A 26,694-nucleotide genomic window follows, 5' to 3' on the forward strand; every position below is an offset into this window, starting at 1 on the left:
ACAAAGTCTCTCCCCTCCCAGCACCATACACCCGCACCCAGCCATCCCGCCACCCCTATCAGCCATCCACCCCCCCAACCAGCCATCACCCCCCACCCTATAAGCCATCACCCCCCTCCCTATCAGCCTTCACCCCCCAGCCACCACCCCCCTGTCAGCCATCACCCCCCCTTCAGCCATCACCCCCCCCCTTCAGCCATCACCCCCTCCCCCTTCAGCCATCACCCCCCCCTTCAGCCATCACCCCCCCCTTAAGCCATCACCCCCCCTTTCAGCCATCACCCCCACCCCCTATCAGCCATCACCCCCCTCCCTATCAGCCATCACCCCCCTCCCTATCAGCCATCACCCCCCCTGTCAGCCTTCACCCCCCCCCCTGTCAGCCTTCACCCCCCCCAGCCATCCCCCCCATCAGCCACCCCCCCATCAGCCACCACCCCTGTCAGCCATCACCCCCCCTTCAGCCATCACCCCCCCTTTCAGCCATCACCCCCCCCCCTTCATCCATCACCCCCCTCTTTCAGCCATCACCCCCCCTGTCAGCCATCACCCCCACCCCTATCAGCCATCACCCCCACCCCCTATCAGCCATCCCCCCTGTCAGCCATCACCCCCCCTGTCAGCCATCACCCCCCCTATCAGCCACCCCCTATCAGCCATTGCCCCCCTTATCAGCCATCACCCCATCGCCCCCCCCTTTCAGTCATCACTCCCCCCTTTCAGCCATCACCCCCCCTTTCAGCCATCACCCCCCCTTCAGCCATCACCCCCACCCCTATCAGCCATCCCTCCCTATCAGCCACCCCCCCCATCAGCCATCACCTCCCCCCTTTCAGCCATCACCTCCCCCCTTTCAGCCATCACCTCCCCCCTTTCAGCCATCACCTCCCCCCTATCAGCCATCACCCCCACCCCCTATCAGCCATCACCCCCCCTATCAGCCATCACCCCCACCCCGTCAGCCATCACCCCCCATCAGCCATCATCCCCCCATCAGCCACACACCCCTCTATCAGCCATACACCCCCTTCAGCCATACACCCCCCCTATCAGCCAATCCCTCCCCCCTTATCAGCCATCACACCCCCCCTATCATCCATCCACACACCCCTATCAGCCATCCCCCGAAGTACATAAATGAGCATGCCTCCCTTTTGCTCACAACTCCGTTCACATCCCACTCATCTCAGGGTGGGGGGGCCCCCGGTGCTGCCTCTTACACCCACATATACCATGGTCTACTATACTTTTACACACACACACACACACACACACACACACACACACACACACACACTCAGCCTGCACACTCCTAACATAACACACGCACCCTACACCCCCCCCCCCCCAAACACAGACAATACACCTACCCCATGTGTACACCACCAACACCCACCAATTTTCACACCTACCCCTATCACCCTCACACCACAATAACATACACAAATCACACACTCACACCCCGCACACCCTAAGGTCATCCCACACTCACCATAACCCCATACCTGCCAACCACCCACAGCTAATAAAACACCCATCCAGCTTCTCCCCCCCCCAAAAAAAAAATACCTCTGCCTTCACCTAATGGCCCCCCTTCCACACACACACACCCCTACCCCCCAAAAAAAAAAAACCTCCACCCATCCATCACATATCAACACACTCCACCCATGCACACCTCCAACTCCATCCCCCTAACACCCACAACTCCATCACACACTGCACGTCCTGTCACCACCCCCATCCCTCACCCCTACACCAATACATATACAGGCACCCACCCCCACGCTATTCCGCAAGCACCATACATCACTACCCAACTCTTTTTCTTAACCCACACACACACCAACGTACCCTTCCTACATAACACTCCAACACCCACATTCCCTTCCACACACTCCACAATCCTGTACAACACCACACTACCCCTATTACACACCCACCTCCCTCTCTATACAGCCCATGGATTCTGTCACACCATCACCACAACAATTAGGCCACAACAGTACCCGTCTCACAACCAGGCACCCACATGCCAATTGCTGCCCCCAACCTCCCAGCCACACACCACACACCACACTACCCTACACAAAGCACCCTATGGAGACAAACCAAAGCCATGCCACCTTCCAACAAACTCACTCTAAAGCACACACACACACAACACCACCAACTACTACACCTCCTAACCCCTCACCCATCCCTCATCCCTAGCCCAGCTTATACACAGGCCAGACCACATCCACCGTCCAACCTCACTCTGCTCAACCCCCCAAACTCCATTTTCTCTACACCACGCACAATCTATGTACCCCTTCCACAACAAACTAAACACCAAACATTGTTCCTTCACCCCCCTCCACAATGCAGCATGCAATATATACAACACCTACCACGTACAAACTCTGACCCTCAACACGGATTATATCTACCCATCACAACCACTGATACCCCACAACACTACCCCTCTACCCTACAAGCAACCACATGCACTACACACACATTTACAGCCCCAATCCACACAATCAACACACCCTACCACCACTCTAAAAATCACACAACATTCTTCATCCTCCACAAACCCTATCACAAGACACCACAACCCAAAACTCATAACTACTATGCCCCTATCCCTAATCCACCTACCTTTACACAAGTACAGCACCTATGCACCTCCTCCACCATGCCCAACACCCCCATTTAAAACCAACCATACACCAAACCATACACACACACACACACACACACACACACACACACACACACACACACCCTCCCTCCCTCCCTTCGGACTCACACATTCCATCCTCCATACAGGACATCCACCACCACTGACTACAGCGACATAGACCTTTTTACAGTACACCTCTACAATAACAACCCCATCCACATGTCCCCTTCTATAACCACACAGACACCACACGCACAACCGTCACCATCACATTCCCTTTTGTCATACTACATCTACCCACGAACAAACCTCCCATTCCACCAACACAAACTATACAACTACTATTCTACACCTTCACTGTTCAGTAGAGATTACGGGGGCGTAGCCCCTTACGACGGTGTGAAGAGCGCCCGTAGGGCGCGATGAATCACCTAGTATATATATATATATATATATATATATATATATATATAATCTGGAATTTCTCTAAGATCTCTAGAATTTCTCTAAGATCTCTTATGTTCCAGAATATATGCGGCATTACAGGATATTTTAGACCAGTGACTGCCAAACTCGGTCCTCGGACCCCCAACAGTTCATGTTTTCCATGTCACCTAGCAGTAGAACAGGTGTATTCATTACTCACTGACACATTTTAAAAGATCCACAGGTGGAGCTAATTATTTTGCTTGTGATTCTGTGAGGATGGGTGTGGTATGGAGGGTTGACATGGGTTGTAGGTCGACAGGGACTCTAGGTCGACATGTACTAGGTTGACATGACATAAGGTCGACATGAGTTTTTTCACTTTTTTTGGTGTCGTTTTCTTCGTAAAGTGACCGGGAACCCCAATTAGTGCACCGTGTCCCCTTGCGCGGCGAGCGAGCTGCGCTCGGCACAGGTTACTGTTCCCAACTGTAGTCCACGTGGATCATACTGTATGAAAAAGTTCAAAACATTAAAAAAATGTGAAAAACTCATGTTGACCTTTTGTTATGTCGACCTAGAACATGTCGACCTAGAATCCATGTTGACCAATAGTGGTCGACCTAGACACTGTCGACCTAGAGACCAGATGGATACCTGTGAGGATACCTGGAAAACATGAACTGTTGGGGGTCCCAAGAACTGAGTTTGGGAACCACTGTTTTAGATTATAACTAGAACTATAATCAATTGTCCTTCAATAATAGATCAGATCTAAGCTGTAACTCAATGCCGGGAGTCTCACGGGGCTCTGTGCAGGCCATCAGAATGAAATCACCCTTCCTCTCTTTTCCCCATGGGACCCCTGTCACAGCTTTGTATCTCCAGCATTCAGTATGCGGGAACATTATGTAAAAAGCTTCATATAAATGCTTCAACGGAAAACCAAAAAAAGAGGAAAGTATCACCCAGTAAAACTCATCAGAAATAATCCCCTGGAAATGGACTCACGCCTTTGTAATTAAAATTCCCCTTTAAGCAAAACTCTGCAAGTTGCACTATGGTGTGTGAAGGTAATGTAGCAGCGTGGTTAGACGTCGACAGAGAGCCCTGCATTCCGTCTGAGGGCGAGATGTGAAAGGTGATGACAAAGCTCAGGTGTTTAAGCAACAAGCTCTGCCTCGGGCTCTGGCAAGACCTCAATATTAGAGAGCATCTGTCAGTCTGCAGCGCTTTCCACAAGCACTGTCTCAGTTATGCTTATGTAACAGCCTCTGAAGCCAACTTCCCAGCTAGCGACGCTCTACATTGTGGGGGAAATGTATCAAACCTTGTAAAGAGTGAAGAAGTGCACAAGTAGAGAAAGTGCCCCCAGCAGCACTTATGAAGAACATTCTAAATAATAAGTAGAAGCTCATTGGTTGCTATGGGCAACTCCAGTTGTTTACTTATGCAGTCTTTATAAAGTTTGATACATTTCCCCCTGTGTTACCATTACACCTGTGTCTGTGTAAAACCTCTGCAAATAGTGTCTCCCATTCAGGAGATAATTAGTACCTTGAGGAAAAATACATCTCAGCGCCTTCTGGGTATTCCTATAATTAAGTGACAGGTTATTTTATTTTTGTTTTAAAGCTTATTTTCCAATGCAGTTTCTCGTTATGCCAGTAGGTGCAGAGGCCTCCTTTATGAGAGAGATATGGGGGAGGGGTGTTCCGTACAGCTGAAAAATGCAGGAAAAATCATGTTAAAAGGACTTTCCATCTTCTGTTAAAACAAAACACCAGAGCATACTAACTCGTAACCTGCAGATTACCACAGCAAACTCCGACTGACATGCAAATGAGGGGGTGTGGCTTCATGTCACTCCACAAATATCATCACCTGGATAGTGACGGAGAGGATTTAAGAATGGAAATTGGAGAAGCGTGTTACAGTTACATATAATAAAACCAATGTTTAAAAATAAGATTTTACTTACCGATAAATCTATTTCTCGTAGTCCGTAGTGGATGCTGGGGACTCCGTCAGGACCATGGGGATCAGCGGCTCCGCAGGAGACAGGGCACAAAACTAAAGCTTTAGGATCAGGTGGTGTGTACTGGCTCCTCCCCCTATGACCCTCCTCCAAGCCTCAGTTAGGATACTGTGCCCGGACGAGCGTACACAATAAGGAAGGATATTGAATCCCGGGTAAGACTCATACCAGCCACACCAATCACACCGTATAACTTGTGATCTAAACCCAGTTAACAGTATGACAAACGTAGGAGCCTCTGAATAGACGGCTCACAACAATAACAACCCGATATTTTTGTAACAATAACTATGTACAAGTATTGCAGACAATCCGCACTTGGGATGGGCGCCCAGCATCCACTACGGACTACGAGAAATAGATTTATCGGTAAGTAAAATCTTATTTTCTCTGACGTCCTAAGTGGATGCTGGGGACTCCGTCAGGACCATGGGGATTATACCAAAGCTCCCAAACGGGCGGGAGAGTGCGGATGACTCTGCAGCACCGAGTGAGAGAACTCCAGGTCCTCCTCAGCCAGGGTGTGCCCCTGACCAAGTAGCAGCTCGGCAAAGTTGTAAAGCCGAGACCCCTCGGGCAGTCGCCCAAGATGAGCCCACCTTCCTTGTGGAATGGGCATTTATATATTTTGGCTGTGGCAGTCCTGCCACAGAATGTGCAAGCTGAATTGTACTACACATTCAACTAGCAATCGTCTGCTTAGAAGCAAGAGCACCCAGTTTTTTGGGTGCATACAGGATAACAGCAAGTCAGTTTTCCTGACTCCAGCCGTCCTGGAAATCTATATTTTCAGGGCCCTGACAACATCTAGCAACTTGGAGTCCTCCAAGTCTCTAGTAGCCGCAGGTACCACAATAAGCTGGTTCAGATGAAACGCTGACACCACCTTAGGGAGAAACTGGGGACGAGTCCGCAGCTCTGCCCTGTCCGAATGGACAATCAGATATGGGCTTTTGTGAGACAAAGCCGCCAATTCTGACACTCGCCTGGCCGAGGCCAGGGCCAACATCATGGTCACTTTCCATGTGAGATATTTCAAATCCACAGATTTGAGCGGTTTAAACCAACGTGATTTGAGGAATCCCAGGACTACGTTGAGATCCCACAGTGCCACTGGAGGCACAAAAGGGGGTTGTATATGCAGTACTCCCTTGTCAAATTTCTGGACTTCAGGAACTGAAGCTAATTCTTTCTGGAAGAAAATCGACAGGGCCGAAATTTGAACCTTAATGGACCCCAATTTGAGGCCCATAGACACTCCTGTTTGCAGGAAATGCAGGAATCGACCGAGTTGAAATTTCTTCGTGGGGCCTTCCTGGCCTCACACCACGCAACATATTTTCGCCACATGTGGTGATAATGTTGTGCGGTCACCTCCTTCCTGGCTTTGACCAGGGTAGGAATGACCTCTTCCGGAATGCCTTTTTCCCTTAGGATCCGGCGTTCAACCGCCATGCCGTCAAACGCAGCCGCGGTAAGTCTTGGAACAGACATGGTACTTGCTGAAGCAAGTCCCTTCTTATCGGCAGAGGCCCTGAGTCCTCTGTGAGCATCTTGAAGTTCCGGGTACCAAGTCCTTCTTGGCCCATCCGGAGCCACGAGTATAGTTCTTACTCCTCTACGTCTTATAATTCTCAGTACCTTTGGTATGAGAAGCAGAGGAGGGAACACATACACCGACTGGTACACCCATGGTGTTACCAGAACGTCCACAGCTATTGCCTGAGGGTCTCTTGACCTGGCGCAATACCTGTCCAGTTTTTTTTTTTGTTCAGGCGGGACGCCATCATGTCCACCTTTGGTCTTTCCCAACGGTGCACAATCATGTGGAAAAAACTTTTCGATGAAGTCCCCACTCTCCCGGATGGAGGTCGTGCTGAGGAAGTCTGCTTCCCAGTTGTTCACTCCCGGAATGAAAACTGCTGACAGTGCTATCACATGATTTTCCGCCCAGCGAAGAATCCTTGCAGTTTCTGCCATTGTCCTCCTGCTTCTTGTGCCGCCCTGTCTGTTTACGTGGGCGACTGCCGTGATGTTGTCCCACTGGATCAATACCGGCTGACCTTGAAGCAGAGGTCTTGCTAAGCTTAGAGCATTGTAAATTGCTCTTAGCTCCAGTATATTTATGCGGAGAGAAGTCCCCAGACTTGATCACACTCCCTGGAAATTTTTTCCCTGTGTGACTGCTCCCCAGCCTTTCAAGCTGGAATCCGTGGTCACCAGGACCCAGTCCTGAATGCATAACTGTGGCACTTTAGTAGATGAGCACTCTGCAGCCACCACAGAAGAGACACCCTTGTCCTTGGAGACAGGGTTATCCGCTGATGCATCTGAAGATGCGATCCGGACCATTTGTCCAGCAGATCCCACTGAAAAGTTCTTGCGTGAAATCTGCCGAATGGAATCGCTTCGTAAGAAGCCACCATTTTTCCCAGGACCCTTGTGCAATGATGCACTGACACTTTTCCTGGTTTTTGGAGGTTCCTGACTAGCTCGGATAACTCCCTGGCTTTCTCCTCCGGGAGAAACACCTTTTTCTGGACTGTGTCCAGAATCATCCCTAGGGACAGCAGACGTGTCGTCGGAGACAGCTGCGATTTTGGAATATTTAGAATCCACCCGTGCTGTCGTAGAACTACTTGAGATAGTGCTACTCCGACCTCCAACTGTTCTCTGGACCTTGCCCTTATCAGGAGATCGTCCAAGTAAGGGATAATTAAGACGCCTTTTCTTTGAAGAAGAATCATCATTTCGGCCATTACCTTGGTAAAGACCCGGGGTGCCGTGGACAATCCAAACGGCAGCGTCTGAAACTGATAGTGACAGTTTTGTACCACGAACCTGAGGTACCCTTGGTGAGAAGGGCAAATTGGGACATGGAGGTAAGCATCCTTGATGTCCAGGGACACCATATAGTCCCCTTCTTCCTGGTTCGCTATCACTGCTCTGAGTGACTCCATTTAGAATAGGTCTCACCGAGCCGTCTGGCTTCAGTACCACAATATAGTGTGGAATAATACCCCTTTACTTGTTGTAGGAGGGGTACTTTGATTATCACCTGCTGGGAATACAGCTTGTGAATTGTTTCCAATACTGCCTCCCTGTCGGAGGTAGACGTTGGTAAAGCAAACTTCAGGAACCTGCGAGGGGGAGACGTCTCGAATTTCCAATCTGTACCCCTGGGATACTACTTGTAGGATCCAGGGGTCCACTTGCGAGTGAGCCCACTGCGTGCTGAAACTCTTGAGACGACCCCCCACCGCACCTGTTTGTACGGCCCCAGCGTCATGCTGAGGACTTGGCAGAAGCGGTGGAAGGCTTCTGTTCCTGGGAATGGGCTGCCTGCTGCAGTCTTCTTCCCTTACCTCTATCCCTGGGCAGATATTATGGGGACGAAAGGACTGAGGCTGAAAAGACTATGTCTTTTTCTGCTGAGATGTGACTTGGGGTAAAAAAGGTGGATTTTCTAGCTGTTGCCGTGGCCACCAGGTCCGATGGACCGACCCCAAATAACTCCTCCCCTTTATACGGCAATACTTCCATGTGCCGTTTGGAATCTGCATCACCTGACCACTGTCGTGTCCATAAACATCGTCTGGCAGATATGGACATCGCACTTACTCTTGATGCCAGAGTTTCGCATATATAGAAATGCATCTTTTAAATGCTCTATAGTCAATAAAATACTGTCCCTGTCAAGGGTATCAATATTTCCAGTCAGGGAATCCGACCAAGCCACCCCAGCGCTGCCCATCCAGGCTGAGGCGATCGCTGGTCGCAGTATAACACCAGTATGTGTGTATATACTTTTTAGGATATTTTCCAACCTCCTATCAGTTGGCTCCTTGAGGGCGTCCGTATCTGGAGACGGTAACGCCACTTGTTTTTATAAGCGTGTGAGCGCCTTATCCACCCTAAGGTGTGTTTCCCAACGCGCCATAACTTCTGGCGGGAAAGGGTATACCGCCAATAATTTTCTATCGGGGGAAACCCACGCATCATCACACACTTCATTTAATTTATCTGATTCAGGAAAAACCACATGTAGTTTTTTCACACTCCACATAATACCCTTTTTTGTGGTACTTGTAGTATCAGAAATATGTAACATCTCCTTCATTGCCCTTAACAAGTAACGTGTGGCCCTAAAGGAAAATACGTTTGTTTCTTCACCGTCGACACTGGAGTCAGTGTCCGTGTCTGTGTCTGTATCGACCGACTGAGGTAAAAGGACGTTTTAACGCCCCTGACGGTGTTTTAGACGCCTGGACAGGTACTAATTGGTTTGCCGGCCGTCTCATGTCGTCAACCGACCTTGCAGCGTGTTGACATTATCACGTAATTCCTTAAATAAGCCATCCATTCCGGTGTCGACTCCCTAGAGAGTGACATCACCATTACCGGCAATTGCTCCGCCTCCTCACCAACATCGTCCTCATACATGTCGACACACAAGTACCGACACACAGCACACACACAGGGAATGCTCTGATAGAGGACAGGACCCCACTAGCCCTTTGGGGAGACAGAGGGAGAGTTTGCCAGCACACACCAAAAACGCTATATTATACAGGGACAACCTTTATATAAGTGTTTTTCCCTTATAGCATTTTAATATATATATACATATCGCCAAATAAGTGCCCCCCCTCTCTGTTTTAACCCTGTTTCTGTAGTGCAGTGCAGGGGAGAGCCTGGGAGCCTTCCCACCAGCATTTCTGTGAGGGAAAATGGCGCTGTGTGCTGAGGAGAATAGGCCCCGCCCCCTTTTCGGCGGGCTTCTTCTCCCGTTTTTCTGAGACCTGGCAGGGGTTAAATACATCCATATAGCCTCCAGGGGCTATATGTGATGTATTTTTAGCCAGAATAAAGTATTATACATTGCTGCCCAGGGCGCCCCCAGCAACGCCCTGCACCCTCCGTGACCGTTGGTGTGAAGTGTGTGACAACAATGGCGCACAGCTGCAGTGCTGTGCGCTACCTTCATGAAGACTGAAAAGCCTTCTGCCGCCGGTTTCTGGACCTTCAATCTTCAGCATCTGCAAGGGGGGTCGGCGGCGCGGCTCCGGGACGAACCCCAGGGTGAGACCTGTGTTCCGACTCCCTCTGGAGCTAATGGTGTCCAGTAGCCTAAGAAGCCAATCCATCCTGCACGCAGGTGAGTTGAACTTCTCTCCCCTAAGTCCCTCGATGCAGTGAGCCTGTTGCCAGCAGGACTCACTGAAAATAAGAAACCTAAAAACTTTTTCTAAGCAGCTCCTTAAGAGAGCCACCTAGATTGCACCCTGCTCGGACGGGCACAAAAACCTAACTGAGGCTTGGAGGAGGGTCATAGGGGGAGGAGCCAGTACACACCACCTGATCCTAAAGCTTTAGTTTTGTGCCCTGTCTCCTGCGGAGCCGCTGATCCCCATGGTCCTGACGGAGTCCCCAGCATCCACTTAGGACGTCAGAGAAATAGATTTTAACATGAAAAGGACTTTTTAGAATCTATAGGTCTAGCTAGGTTTCTGCTTTAAATTGCGCGTTATGTACCTTTAAAGTATTCACCCGATATTAATTTCTTAGATGTTTTCTGACCGGTCATTACGGGTTCTATTTATCAAGGAAAGAGTGGTCTTTAGTCAGGTGAAAGTGGCTGTTAAAGTAGGCGTCATCTGCTAAACCTCTTGCTTTAAAAAAATGACCTCCCCGCACTGCCACCCATATCATATTCTATGGGGATGATGAACTGCAGTCATTTACCAAATATATACTGTAAAATGGACTATTATTACACTATCCCATTTCACCTTATTGTACTCCTTACAGGCTGGCGGACAATAACTATTACTTGGATATAATAAAGCAGGGTGTTTAGGGAGGCGGGCCAGGCAGCTGTGTGGCAGCTGTGGTTGTTGTATGGCAGGATGTGTATCACTCACAGTATAAACAGTGTAGTGAGTGCTTGGTGCATTGCGATATCAGTTCATTGTGAATGTGTGTGAATACAGAGTGTTTACATGTTAAACAAGTTGTACAATACGGATTATGTTACTGGCAGTATGCCATGCATTAATGCAGACAGACTAATAATGAAGGAATAACAGAACAACCTGAAGGAGAGACAGGACAATGTGGTCATCAAACATCTGCCGGTCCTTCAATGGTGAATCTATTTTAACAGTGGTGTTTAACAAGCAAATAAAAACCATTATTAGACATTGGTATATATCAGATGTATACATTACCCAGCTGAATAGTATACATTAAGTGGAGGATTAAAACTTAAAGCCATAGGAGTACCATGGATTCCGCCACACCAGAGCACTGAGGCCAAAGCCTACCAAACTGACAATGGGTTCCGTCACTCCAGAGTACCTCGGCCCGGGCCTACCAAACTGATCATGGATTCCACCACTCCAGAGTGGGTGTAGTAGGATATGCCGGCGGCCGGGCTCCCGGCGACCAGCATACCGGTGCCGGAAGCCCGACCACCGGCATACAGACAGCGTGGCGAGAGCGCAAATAAGCCCCTTGCGGGCTCGCTGCACTCTCCACGCTGCGGGCACGGTGGCGCGCTACGCACACCACGCTACCTATTCTCCCTCCAGGGGGGTCGTGAGAGAAAAAAAAGTGTCGGTATGCCGGCTGTCCGGATTCCGGCGCCGGTATACTGTGCACCGGGATCCCGACAGCCAGCAACCTGAAGACCACCCCTCCAGGGTACGTCGGTCCAGGCCTACCAAACTGACCATGGGCTCTACCGCTCCAGAGTAAATTGGCCAAGGCCTACCATACTGACCATGGGTTCCGCCATTCCAGAGCACCTCAGCTCAGGCCTCCCAAATTAACACGACCACGCTCCCAAGCGACACTTTGCAGTGATGCATCTATGGAGAGGGACTGAATTTCCTGACATGACATGGCCATACTCCCCATTTTGTTCCGGGGCTGAAAATCCTCATGGTGCCTATGACTGGAGATAGTTCTGACCAAGCATTTTACCTCTATGGTTCAAATCTGCCATTTTTCTTGGAGTTAAGTTAAACATCAAATAATGTATCTATTATTATTATTACAAGTTACTTATATAGCACATACATATTCCGCAGCGCTTTACAGAGACTATGTGGCCATTTACATCAGTCCTTGCCCCAGTGGAGCTTACAATCTATATTCCCTACAACATGTACACATTCATGCTAGGGTTCATTTTTCTTGGGAGCCAATTAACCTACCAGTATATTTTTGGATTGTGGGAGGAAACCGGAGTACCTGGAAGAAACCCATGCAAGTACGGGGAGAATATACAAACTCCGCAGTTAGGGCCAGGATTGGAATTGAACCCATGACCTCAGTGCTGTGAGGTAATCTGTGAGGTATCTAGATAACAGCAGTTTATACAAACTAGTGCCAATGAATCTGCCTATCCAAATAGGTGGGGCTGGTCTCTTCAAAGTGCTGCTGGGATTTCTAAGTGAGTTGGAAACAGTATAAAGGTGAACTCTGATTAATCTCTGTCTATCCATACAGAGATATTAATTTTGTGAGAGAAAGTAATCTGATTCTGATTGATTGATTGATTGATTGATTGTATCTATACTGTTTCTTTTTGTTTTAATACATCTGTACTGGGTTTTTTTTTGTGTTTTTCTTTTGGAGGGAAAAAAAAAAAAAGTGTGAGGTGATAGCCTGAGGGGTTAACTCAGGTGTGAGTAATCAGGAGTAATCAGGAGGGTGAGGGGCTGATTGAAACAGCTGGGTGAGCCTATATAAGCAGTGACCAGACTCTTTGAGCCTGCTCTGTGGGGCTGGTCTCTTCAAAGTGCTGCTGGGATTTCTAAGTGAGTTGGAAACAGTATAAAGGTGAACTCTGATTAATCTCTGTCTATCCATACAGAGATATTAATTTTGTGAGAGAAAGTAATCTGATTCTGATTGATTGATTGATTGATTGTATCTATACTGTTTCTTTTTGTTTTAATACATCTGTACTGGGTTTTTTTTTGTGTTTTTCTTTTGGAGGGAAAAAAAAAAGTGTGAGGTGATAGCCTGAGGGGTTAACTCAGGTGTGAGTAATCAGGAGGGTGAGGGGCTGATTGAAACAGCTGGGTGAGCCTATATAAGCAGTGACCAGACTCTTTGAGCCTGCTCTGTGGGGCTGGTCTCTTCAAAGTGCTGCTGGGATTTCTAAGTGAGTTGGAAACAGTATAAAGGTGAACTCTGATTAATCTCTGTCTATCCATACAGTGATATTAATTTTGTGAGAGAAAGTAATCTGATTCTGATTGATTGATTGATTGATTGTATCTATACTGTTTCTTTTTGTTTTAATACATCTGTACTGGGTTTTTTTTTGTGTTTTTCTTTTGGAGGAAAAAAAAAAAGTGTGAGGTGATAGCCTGAGGGGTTAACTCAGGTGTGAGTAATCAGGAGGGTGAGGGGCTGATTGAAACAGCTGGGTGAGCCTATATAAGCAGTGACCAGACTCTTTGAGCCTGCTCTGTGGGGCTGGTCTCTTCAAAGTGCTGCTGGGATTTCTAAGTGAGTTGGAAACAGTATAAAGGTGAACTCTGATTAATCTCTGTCTATCCATACAGAGATATTAATTTTGTGAGAGAAAGTAATCTGATTCTGATTGATTGATTGTATCTATACTGTTTCTTTTTGTTTTAATACATCTGTACTGGGTTTTTTTTTGTGTTTTTCTTTTGGAGGAAAAAAAAAAAAAAGTGTGAGGTGATAGCCTGAGGAGTTAACTCAGGTGTGAGTAATCAGGAGTAATCAGGAGGGTGAGGGGCTGATTGAAACAGCTGGGTGAGCCTATATAAGCAGTGACCAGACTCTTTGAGCCTGCTCTGTGGGGCTGGTCTCTTCAAAGTGCTGCTGGGATTTCTAAGTGAGTTGGAAACAGTATAAAGGTGAACTCTGATTAATCTCTGTCTATCCATACAGAGATATTAATTTTGTGAGAGAAAGTAATCTGATTCTGATTGATTGATTGATTGTATCTATACTGTTTCTTTTTGTTTTAATACATCTGTACTGGGTTTTTTTTTTGTGTTTTTCTTTTGGAGGGGAAAAAAAAAAAAAAGTGTGAGGTGATAGCCTGAGGGGTTAACTCAGGTGTGAGTAATCAGGAGTAATCAGGAGGGTGAGGGGCTGATTGAAACAGCTGGGTGAGCCTATATAAGCAGTGACCAGACTCTTTGAGCCTGCTCTGTGGGGCTGGTCTCTTCAAAGTGCTGCTGGGATTTCTAAGTGAGTTGGAAACAGTATAAAGGTGAACTCTGATTAATCTCTGTCTATCCATACAGAGATATTAATTTTGTGAGAGAAAGTAATCTGATTCTGATTGATTGATTGATTGTATCTATACTGTTTCTTTTTGTTTTAATACATCTGTACTGGGTTTTTTTTTGTGTTTTTCTTTTGGAGGAAAAAAAAAAAAAAAAGTGTGAGGTGATAGCCTGAGGGGTTAACTCAGGTGTGAGTAATCAGGAGTAATCAGGAGGGTGAGGGGCTGATTGAAACAGCTGGGTGAGCCTATATAAGCAGTGACCAGACTCTTTGAGCCTGCTCTGTGGGGCTGGTCTCTTCAAAGTGCTGCTGGGATTTCTAAGTGAGTTGGAAACAGTATAAAGGTGAACTCTGATTAATCTCTGTCTATCCATACAGAGATATTAATTTTGTGAGAGAAAGTAATCTGATTCTGATTGATTGATTGTATCTATACTGTTTCTTTTTGTTTTAATACATCTGTACTGGGTTTTTTTTTGTGTTTTTCTTTTGGAGGAAAAAAAAAAAAAAAAGTGTGAGGTGATAGCCTGAGGGGTTAACTCAGGTGTGAGTAATCAGGAGTAATCAGGAGGGTGAGGGGCTGATTGAAACAGCTGGGTGAGCCTATATAAGCAGTGACCAGACTCTGAGCCTGCTCTGTGGGGCTGGTCTCTTCAAAGTGCTGCTGGGATTTCTAAGTGAGTTGGAAACAGTATAAAGGTGAGTTAGAATACAGATAAAGGTGAGTTTTTTAATACACAATCAGGAACACACATTTACAGTACCATTAAACTTCTGGTGAGACTGCAAGGGGCTGACCTTGTGAGTGAGTGAGAGGGTCTCTTACTTGGAGTAGCAGAGGGGCTGTGATTGTGCGGGTGTGAGGGGCATTTTAAATTTTTTTTCTTAGCAGGAGCTGGAAGCCGAGTGAAAAGGAGGAGCAGTGAGCTGGTACAACTGCAACTGCTAAGTGGAGTATAGGTGCCGCAGGTGAGAGCACTACGGCTGCATAAAAGTGAAGGACCAAGAACCGCACAAAGATAGATAAGTATAAGCCAGCTTAATTATTGTATAAGTGATATTGCTTGTCTTCTATTTTTTATTTTTGCTGCTTTTTCTTTGAGTGTAACAGGGAGTTAGACCTTGCAAACAATATGGGAGGGGCTGTGATTGAGGACCTCACTCAGTGCATGTCGTGCAAGATGTATGCACACCTGGAGCTACCGGCCCAGTGTGAATACATCTGCACGAGGTGTGTGCGAACTGTTGCCCTGGAAGCCCAGGTAACTGATCTAGAGCAAACGGTTACGCGACTGAGGGAGATTCACAATCTCGAGCGTAGTTTAGACAGAACGGTGGAGGAGTTGCGGGAGGGGTCACTGGTAGAAGAGGATGATGATCAGGTAGCCAGTTGGGTCACAGTTAGAAGGAAGAATAAGAGGGGGAGGCACGACATCTCCGAACTATCAAACCCGAACAAATTTTCCCGATTGGACGAGGAATCGGAGGATGATAGCGAAGAAATGACGGTGCCGGAGGAGACTGCTCCCTCTAGCATCCAGAGGTGCGGTCCCTCTGGCGCGGTTGGGATAAAAGATAGAGAGGTACCTAGTCAAATGGTGGTGGTAGGGGATTCTATCATCAGGAAGGCAGACAGGGCAATCTGCTACCGGGACCGTGATCGCCGTACAGTCTGTTGTCTCCCGGGTGCTCGGGTACGGCACATCGCGGACCGGGTAGATAGATTGTTGGGAGGGGCTGGCAAAGACCCGGCGGTCTTGGTGCACGTTGGCACCAATGACAAAGTTAGCGGAAGGTGGGATGTCCTTAAGAAAGATTATAGGGACTTAGGAAAGAAACTGAAGGCAAGGACATCTAAGGTAATATTCTCGGAATTATTACCCGTGCCACGCGCTAGTCCAGGGAGGCAGAGGGAGATTAGGGAGGTAAATGTGTGGCTTAGGGATTGGTGCAGGAAAGAGGGGTTTGTGTTCCTGGAACACTGGGCGGACTTCTCAGTCAGACGCCATCTCTTTTGTCGTGACGGATTGCACCTGACTGAGGAGGGGGCAGCGGTGCTGGGGGGAAGGATGGTTAGAAGGTTGGAGGAGATTTTAAACTAGGAGCCTGGGGGGAGGGTTTAGCTAAAAACTACGGGTCATGCAGTGAGAATAGTGGGGATGGCGGTAGTAAACAAAATGGGGGAGAAGTTGGGGGGAGGGTAAGAGCAGGCAGTAAGGTTATTAACATGGGTACTAAAAGGGATTTTACCAAAGCACTAACCAATGACGATTACAGGTCATCCTTGCCACATAAGGTGAAAGATGTCCCTAATGCAATGGAAAATACTTATCTTAGTTGTATGTATGTAAACGCCAGAAGCATTACTTGTAAAAAGGGTGAACTAGAAATACTTGCAGCAAGCAAACAGTATGATATTATAGGCATTACTGAAACTTGGTGGGATGAATCTCATGACTGGACAGTCAATCTAGAGGGCTATACACTGTTTAGGAGAGACAGACTAAATAAAAAGGGTGGAGGGGTGTGTCTGTACGTAAAGCCGTTTTTAAAACCTAATATATGGGAAGATACTCAGGAGGGTACTGTAGACACTGTTGAGACACTATGGGTAGAAATTGCATGCGGGGAAAAAGGAACAAAAAAGTTAGTATTGGGTGTATGCTATAGGCCGCCTGGTATCAACGCATCTGATGATGAATTGTTACTAAAGCAAATTGAAAAAGCAGCAGGAGTAGGAGACATAGTAGTGATGGGAGATTTTAACTATCCAGAGATAAACTGGAAAAACGATTCATGTGATACTGCTAGGGGCAGTATGTTTTTAAACACACTAAATGATAACTACCTAGTCCAACTAATTGAGGAACCAACTAGGTACAATGCAATCTTAGACCTGGTATTAACAAACAATCAGGATTTGGTATCGGGTATTATAGTAGGGGAACCCATAGGAAACAGCGACCATAATATGGTCACATTCAATATCAGTTTCTACAAACAGCCCTATACTGGCTCAACTAGGACTTTAAATTTTAGCAAAGCAAATTTTGAAATGATGAGGGTATTTTTCAGGGATATTGAATGGGAAGGTTTGTTTTTAGGAAAAAATACTACGGAGAAATGGGAGGTACTAAAATTCCTGCTAGCTAAAAATACACTCAAATATATTCCTATGAGTAGCAAAAAAGGGAATAAAAATCATAAACCGATGTGGCTTAACAAAAAGATTAAGGAACTTATGGGCAAGAAAAGGCGAGCATTTAAAAAATACAAATCTGACGGGGAAGCAGAGTCATTTCAGCACTATAAGGAATGTAACAAAAATTGCAAAAAGGAAATAAGAGCGGCTAAAGTAGAAACTGAAAAACTAGTAGCAAAGGAAAGCAAAGCAAATCCCAAAAAATTCTTTAAATACATCAATAGCAAGAGATTAAAAAAGGAGAGTATAGGCCCTTTGAAGGACACGTTGGGAGTCTTAAGCAAAAATGATAATGACATAGCGAACACACTAAATGAGTTTTTTTCAACAGTATTCACTAGAGAGGACCCAATTCAGGGACTGACACACAATCTCAATAAGGACAATATCACACTGATAGGTACTTATTTAAGCGAGGAAGTAGTCTGTCACCGATTAAAACATTTAAAGATTAATAAATCACCAGGGCCCGATGGTATTCATCCAAGGGTTCTAATGGAGCTTCACTCTGAACTGGCAAAACCGCTATCTCTGATCTTTGAGGATTCAGTTATATCAGGTATGGTTCCCAAAGACTGGCGTATAGCGGAAGTAGTGCCTATATTCAAAAAGGGAAGTAAAGCTGAACCAGGTAATTATAGACCAGTTAGTCTTACATCTATAGTGGGGAAAGTATTGGAAGGTATTCTAAGAGATAGTATTCAGAAGTTCCTTGAAACCAATAAGGTCATTAAAAGGAATCAACATGGGTTTATGAAGGACAGATCCTGTCAAACCAACTTACTTGGCTTTTATGAAACAGTAAGCGCAAACCTAGATCAGGGTAAAGACGTGGATGTAATCTTTTTAGACTTTGCCAAAGCGTTTGATACTGTACCACACATGAGACTTATATACAAGCTACAAGAATCAGGGCTAGGAAGCACAATATGCACTTGGGTCAAAAACTGGTTAGATAATAGGAAGCAGCGCGTTGTGGTTAATGGATATTTTTCAACTTGGACTGAAGTGCTAAGTGGTGTGCCGCAAGGCTCAGTATTAGGACCGCTATTGTTCAATATTTTCATTAACGACCTAACAGAAGGTCTAGAGAGCATGGTGTCAATTTTTGCAGATGATACCAAATTGTGTAAGGCTATAAATAAATACAGAGGAGGATGCCGAGTCTCTTCAGAACGACTTAGTTAAATTAGAAGCATGGGCAGCCAAATGGAGAATGCGCTTCAACACAGACAAGTGTAAGGTAATGCACTGTGGTAACAAGAACAAAAATTACACCTACCTACTAAATGGGGTAAAACTAGGGGATTCTGTACTGGAAAAGGACTTAGGTGTCCTCATAGATAGCAAGCTAAGCAGTAGTACCCAAAGTAGGACTGCAGCAAAGAAGGCTAATAAGATATTAGCATGCATAAAACGGGGTATTGATGCTAGGGACGAGAGTATTATACTCCCATTATATAAATCACTAGTGAGGCCACACCTTGAATACTGTGTACAGTTCTGGGCACCGTACTACAAAAAGGATATCCTGGAGCTTGAAAAGGTACAAAGGAGGGCGACCAAACTAATTAAGGGCATGGAGACGATGGAATACAAGGAAAGGCTTGAAAGACTAGGCATGTTTACATTGGAAAAGCGGAGACTAAGAGGGGATATGATCAACATCTACAAATATATAAGGGGACAATACTCAGAGCTTGCGCGGGACCTGTTTTTGGTTAGATCAACACAGAGGACTCGTGGACACTCGCTCAGGTTAGAGGAGAGGAGATTCCGCACAATACGGCGTAAAGGCTTTTTCACGGTAAGGACAATACGTGTTTGGAATTCCCTGCCCGAGGGAGTTGTAATGGCGGAATCTGTCAACACCTTTAAGAATGGGTTAGATAAATTCCTATTGGATAAGGATATCCAGGGGTATGGTGCATAGTCATGCATTATAGTTACTATTTAGTCAAATCATCATGCAGAGGACACCACAAATAGGTTGAACTCGATGGACAATTGTCTTTTTTCAACCTCAGATACTATGTTACTATGTTACTATAAATACATAATGAGCAGTGGAGGAGCTATAAAGGGTGCAAGGAGTGGGGTCAAGGGGGGCCACACCACTCACCCTGCTCCCATGACATACCTACTGCTGCCGCAGAAGTCCCTGGGAAGATATATACCACAGACTCTCTGCACATGCAGCGGCAGGAGGAGGGGCTCACACAGATAACTCACACGGGCCCCCTCCTTGGATAATAAGCATATGCTAATGAGGTAATAAAAAATTATATTAAAAATAATAATAATGATACTGTATAATATTAAAAATCAAAACCTTAAATTGGGCTACATATTACTTAGTGATTATATGTCGATTTTGGTCTATCTAGTAAGATCTAGAGCAGGCATAGGCAACATGTTACACTCTAGCTGTTATAAACTACTACTCCCAGCATGTTCTATATCCTGGGTGTTTCAGTTTCACAGCTACAGTATTGCATGGATCAATTCTAGACTACAGCTGGAAGAAGGAAACTATGCCTGAGCAGCACCACAATCTCTTCAGTTAGATTGTATTTACTTTTAAAAGTTGCATTTAACCAGAGCTCATTTATTTAATGTTTGCTCGTGTGCTCCCAGCAGCACAGAGTTTATCAGGAGGGGAGTAATGTGTCAGTGAGGATAGTGCTGTATGTAACCAGAGGCAGTGACATAATATGAGGAGGGGAATGGAGGCTGCAGGAGGCCACAGACTGAGAGTTATATAGTGGAAGGAGCAAGGTTCCCCAGCAGCACAGAGTATATCAGGAGATCAGTGGTGTGTCAGTGAGTTCAGGGCTGCATGTGACAGGGGGGTAAATGTATTATAGCAGCACGCATCGTGTGCTATAACACTTCCTACTTTGCGTCATTACCAAGGCGAAGCAGGAAGGGACATCAACAAGATGTATTAACATCTTGTCTGCCAAAGCGGGGGATCAAAAGCTCCTCCCTCCGCCGATGTCCCGCTGAACACACAGAGCATCAGCTTAGTGCTGAAGCGCGGTGTCTCCCTGTTCGGCTCCTCTGCGCATGCGCGGGATCTTGCTACTCACGCGAGATCCTAAGCGCAGTCCGGAGCTGGCGCCCGTCACAGCCAGGGACAGCTCTGTCCCTGCTGTGGTGTATGGGCATCGCCACCTGCAGCTGTCGAAATAGACAGCTGCAGGTGTCGGAACGGTCATACATTGGCCACAATATGGTCAACATTGGCCATTAATACTAAAAAATTCCCTGACGCTTGTATAGTCAATTATCCTGCTCGTTTCTACAATTAAATAATAATAATAATAATAATGTCAATATGATTACAGCTGCTCCCAAACGGTACTACTGAGATACCAAAAATTATTTTTATATAGAAAAAAAAGGGGGGATATATAGTATATAAATATATATCTATATATCAGGAAGCGCTCTGATATATATTTATATACTATATATCCCCCCCTTTTTTTCCCCCCCCCAACATTGGCCATTAGCCTACATCGCACCGTGTGTAGGCATCATCATAGATAGCAGCGCCGATATGGACAGGGGCACAGACCAAGGCTATCATACATGGGGGGGGGGGGGGGGGTGGAGCGGTATGGCGCCGATATCGCCCCCCCCCCTTTCATAGCAACAGTTCTCACATTTACCCTAGGGTGAGCAGGGGAATGATGCGAGACACGATGTGAGGAGGAGAATGGAGGCAGCAGGAAACCACAGGCAGTGTTATATAGTGGAAGGTACAGGGTACCCAGCAGCACAGGGAAACGGTGTGAGGCTCCAATCAAACCATAGCAAGAAGAGAGAGACAGACATACATACAGAAGAATGTATTAAACAGTCTTATAAAACTTACATCGGAAAAAAGTATTCTAAATGTCAAACATGAGTAATGCACAACTTTTAGTATTATTGTTAAACTTTATTGCAGACCTGCGTATCCCATAAAGCTCAACGGGAGAAACGCAGGTCAGCAATACCCAGGGAGCGGCTGCCCAATAAGCAGCTTGCTGAGTCACGGCCTATTATATACTGAACAATATGTCAGTAAGAACGTGAGAGGCCATCTTTAAAATTTAAACATCAGTGGAAATCTTGTGTATCTTTTTCAGTTCCTGATTGAAGAAGTCTTGCGGCATCAGATAAAGTATAGTAGTTAAAGGCAGACAGACGGCTTCTGTTACAGTCTGTCCAGTCACGACAAGCAAATGAATTCCTAGGAGAGATACGCGATCGGTTTCACCTGACACCTGAGGCCAGGCTCACAGCTTCCTGACAGGGGGAGAAGCTGATGTACACAGAGTTCCCTGCCTGTGCTAAGTACGTTCCAGGAACCAGTTGTGGCCGCTGATCTTATCAGAGGTTACAGGCTACTGGGGCTATATTTACTAAAGTGTGTTTTGCGCTGGGCTGGGTAATCTACCTATAGAACTAAATCCCTCCCACAACAGTCAATATGTATTTTTGACATGTCGGAAGGAAATGCTCCCTCAGCCTTACCGTAATATCCAAACATTCCTATTTATTACAGTTAAAGCCTGCACACGTTGCTTATTACGCGCTGCCATGATTCTGCGAAAGTCTGCCACACAACACATCACAGATGGTTGGAATGTTATATTACTTTTCACCCAAACTGAATGCCCCATGCCAAGTTGTTAACAGTCCCTTAAATTCAGGACTTGAAAAATGGTTTATAACTGGAAATGTCCTTAATTTCAGAATGGATCAGCGGCACCATACAGCCCTCTCGTTCTCACTAATTAGTCTTTAGTGAGCTTCATAACTATTTATCAATTGAAGGCGAGTACTGACATGCAATAAAACATTACATGAAAAAAAGAGTATGATGCACTGGGGTCCGCTGAGCCAGCGTCATGTTTATAGCATCCACATGCTACCTGTTCTGCAGCAAAGTGCCCTTGGAAATTGTCACAAAATATCCCCATCCCCCAGACCCAAGCGAGAACACTACAAATGAGGCCAGTATTTCACGGAACAGTTAACAGAGTGTTGCTGATCTCTAGTCGGCGTACAGTATTTACATGGCAGCATTCAAGGTGCAGGTGAATGGGTTGAGCTCCCCCCCCACCCCCCTATCTCTGTGACGTCAAGGACTTTGTAAAAGATCATGAAGACAAAGCCATGTGCGTGTCACCAGTAGCTCAGATGTCGCTCAGGGCTATGGGCCAGTGTAAGCGCGGCATGCACAATGCTATAGATTAAGTAACACATCCAGTTTCTCAAGTGACTCAGCACCAACCTGTATACAGTGCGGAACTATAACCTGCACTAAAAATAGCAGAGCGAACTGCCGTCTTACTCCCTATTAAAGAGCAACAAACCTTGTTACTTAAAGGAACAGTAATAAAAATATATATATTTCATTGTTAAAGGTGTATAGCCGAGTGTATGACAGGTAGCAGTTTCTGTATAAAACCAGTTGCTAAGGATGCCATAGGTTGTGTGCATGTAGTTTATTTTGTTGCCACGCACACGTCTAAGACGTGCCGCGCATGCATCCCGACCGCGTTTGTACAGTCGCAGTGATATTAGATGCATACGAGCAGAAGTGTCTTAGAAATGTGCTGGAAGTTCCTGGGCGGCGGCTGTTCAGACGCACGGGAATGGTTTGTCTTTATGGGCGTGTTATGGGAGTGTCGGGGCGTGTCGCTGAACTGGTTGCATACACAGGCGCATATTAGAGGCCACTGGGCTGGTACAAGTTCCGATGGTGCGAGCGATGAGCGTGTCTATAGATGCACCAAGCGGTATCAAAGCATCTAAAGACGCCCAAAAGTCGGCATCTCAGTCCTGGCATGGTCAGACACATGGCTGCATACCAGGGGAAGGGCTGATACTAGCATTAGCATATAGTCACAGACGCGGCTACAGCGAAAGGCGCTAAAGCGTTTGCAGCAGCCAGCGTCCCATAATGTACGGGCCCCATAATCAGCCCCATAATGTACAGTTGTGGTAGGTGAGGATTTTAGGGGAGCACCACGTGCATTATAAATAGTGTGAAAGGAGCTGGCAGCCACGGTGAGACTTTTATCAAGCAGCATCAAGTATGGCAACACAGGGCCGGGATCACATGGGTGGAGACTTCGTGACCTGCGACCCGTCCTATCGCCTTCTTTAGGTATAACACTGTGTAACATTACCAGCCATGTCACAGAGCAAGAGAGAGCCACTACATGGACCTGTTACCGAGTAAGGACATCCATCATGAAGGCTACATTAATATTCATGAGAATGCATATTGAAGGCTAATTTATTGTTCATGAGAATGCAGCCAATCAATTACCCAGCAAACATTACCTCCTGGATATTAGTTGGGCCAGCTCTCAGCGGTTCCAACTTCCCAGCTTACCACATACTAGATCTGACCAGCAACTGTCTGTCTTCCCTGTGTGTATGTAACAGGTCCACATTAAACACTCACAACGGCCACAGTTACTGCAATGTGACTATTCTATGGGGTCTGTTCATGAAGCAGTGAAAAGGGTAGAGAAAAGGACCAATGGAGAAGTCGCTCGTAACAACCAATCAGCTTTGAAGGAAGCCTTTATCAAGTACATTCTAAAAAATGTAAGGGAGATGCTGATTGGTTGCCATGGACAACTTCTTCACCGGTCTTTTTATCCACACTTTTCACTGCTTCATGAATAGACCCCTATGTGAGTAACAACTGCCAGGCAGGTTAAATGGATTTACAGCAAAATTATTTTATTGAAACGTTCACTAAGAGCGTATTATGGAATTGTAATAATATTTGATTAATTCTATTTCAACTGATTTGTATTCAAATATATCTCAGCAGCAGCACAATGCCCTAGGGTACTGTGTCCAGCTGCAGAGAGCCGGGTCTCCCTATTGGAGCGAAAGATTACTACCAGTTATTTATATAGCACACATATATTCTGCAGCGCTTTACAGATAATATTTAGCCCATTCACATCAGTCCCTGCCCCAGTGGAGCTTACAATCTATATTCCCTATCACATGTACACACAGACACTTTCACGCTAGGGTTAATTTTGTTGTTAGCCAATTATCCTACCAGTATATTTTTGTAATGTGGGAGGAAACCGGAGTACCCGGAGGATATCCACACAATAACGGGGAGAATATACAAACTCTGCACAGTTAGGGCTATGGTGGGAATTGAACCCATGACCTCAGTGCTGTGAGGCAGTAATGCTAACCATTACACCATCTGTACTGCCCAAACATGATTCTGAAACAATGACGTAAACAACCACTCACCGCCATGACAAGCTCAAAGGGGTACTTGTAAACCCGCACCGGGGACTGGTATTTCTGCACCATGTTCCTTGCTGGTCCTGGGCTGTCTGTAAGAAAGAGAGGGCGATCTGTCAGTTATCAGCTGGCTCCATCATGCATCCTACAGAACACAGGGGGTCATTCCAAGTTGATCGCTAGCTACATTCGTTCGCTGTGCAGCGATGAGGCAAAAAAAGGCATGCAGCGCAATGCGCACGCGCAAAGTAATATTACGATAGTGTTCACACTAGGCTGTTTTAGCAGGGCGCTGCACCCTGCCCTATTTTTTAAAGGCAAAATCCGCCCTGCCCCTTCTGCAGCGCCCTGCTAGAACAGCCGCCTGCTTCCTGCCCTCCAAGCGTGTAAAGATGCCGTGCGCATGTGCACGGCATCCATTCACGCTATGGGAAAGAGCTGGGGGAAAGCCCAGCACCTCCGTCAGTGCTGGGCACGCCCCCAACAGTGACGTCGCCGGCCACAGACGCCCCCTATAGCAACGTCTGTGGGCCGCACCGCCCACTAAAATTACCTTTGCATGGCCACGCCCCCTATTTTACATGGCCGTGCCCCGGAGTCCGGCGCCCTGCCCTATTTCAATCCTAGAAGGAACACTAAACGAACGATGTAGTTTCACACAAGGTCTAGCAAAGCTTTTCAGTCACACTGCTGGCCGCAGAGTGATTGACATGAAGTGGGCGTTTCTGTATGTCAACTGGCCATTTTAAGGGAGTGTTCGTAAAAACGCAGGCGTGGCTGGACGAACGCAGGGCGTGTTTGTGACGTCAAAACAGGAACTGAACTTTCTGAAGTCATCGCAAGCGCTGAGTAGGTATTGAGCTACTCTAAAACTGCACCAAAAAATTATGCCGCCGCTCTGCGATCCTTTAGTTCGCACTTCTGCTAAGCTAAAATCCACTCCCAGTGGGAGGTGGCATAGCGTTTGCACTGCTGCTAAAAACTGCTAGCGAGCGATCAACTCGGAATGACCACCACAGGCTGAATTCTAAAAAGGAGGGGGCGGTGGGTGTTCCAAGGAACAAATATATTAGCTAGCAGAACCAGTTCATTCGGGACAATGGGGCAGATGTATTAACCTGGAGAAGGCATAAGGAAGTGATAAATCAGTGATAAACCAAGGGGATAAACATACCAGCCAATCAGCTCGGGTGGTCTTCAGTATGCCGAATGTCGGGATCCCGGTGCACAGTATACCGGCGCCGGGATCCCGACACCCGGCATACCGACAGCTATTCTCCCTCGTGGGGGTCCACGACCCCCCTGGAGGGAGAATAAATAGCGTGGCGCGCTACCGTGCCTGCAGCGTGGCGAGCGCAGCGAGCCCGCAAGGGGCTCCTTTGCGCTCGCCACACTGTCGGTATGCCGGCTGTCGGGCTTCCGGCGCCGGTATGCTGGTCGCCGGGAGCCCGGCCGCCGGCATACCATATTACACCCAATCAGCTCCCATATGTAAATTAACAGTTAGGAGCTGATTGGCTGGTGCATTATCACCTTGCACATATCACTGGTTTATCACTTCCTTATGCCTTCTCAAGGTTAATACTGTACATCTACCCCATTGTCTGAAAAATAATTTGCCCTACTGCAAAAAGAAGTGGGAGAACAATATGAGTCTGGATACATTTCAGTGACAAGTATGTTCAATGTTTATGAAAACCCAGAGTCCCTGTATGACCAATACGGGGACTCTGGGTGCAAGAATGAGGACCTGTCATTTACACGCAGAAATCTAGTGCACTAATT

The 26,694-nt window shown here is 46.6% G+C and overlaps 1 protein-coding gene across 4 annotated transcripts in view; it reads right to left on the reverse strand.

Moving 5' to 3' along the window:
- The window catches only part of LOC134945485 (SEC14-like protein 5), a 261,987-nt gene that overhangs the window by 73,451 nt on the left and 161,842 nt on the right, over positions 1–26,694 (reverse strand). For all 4 annotated transcript variants that reach the window (XM_063934806.1, XM_063934807.1, XM_063934804.1 and 1 more), the window contains one exon: positions 24,916–25,001. In XM_063934806.1, coding sequence (XP_063790876.1) covers positions 24,916–24,978 — 63 coding nt within the window. In that variant the 5' untranslated portion in view covers positions 24,979–25,001. The remainder of the gene's footprint in view (positions 1–24,915; positions 25,002–26,694) is intronic.

The sequence above is a fragment of the Pseudophryne corroboree genome, chromosome 7 (genome assembly GCF_028390025.1).
Source record: "Pseudophryne corroboree isolate aPseCor3 chromosome 7, aPseCor3.hap2, whole genome shotgun sequence".
Classification (NCBI taxonomy): Eukaryota; Metazoa; Chordata; class Amphibia; order Anura; family Myobatrachidae; genus Pseudophryne; species Pseudophryne corroboree.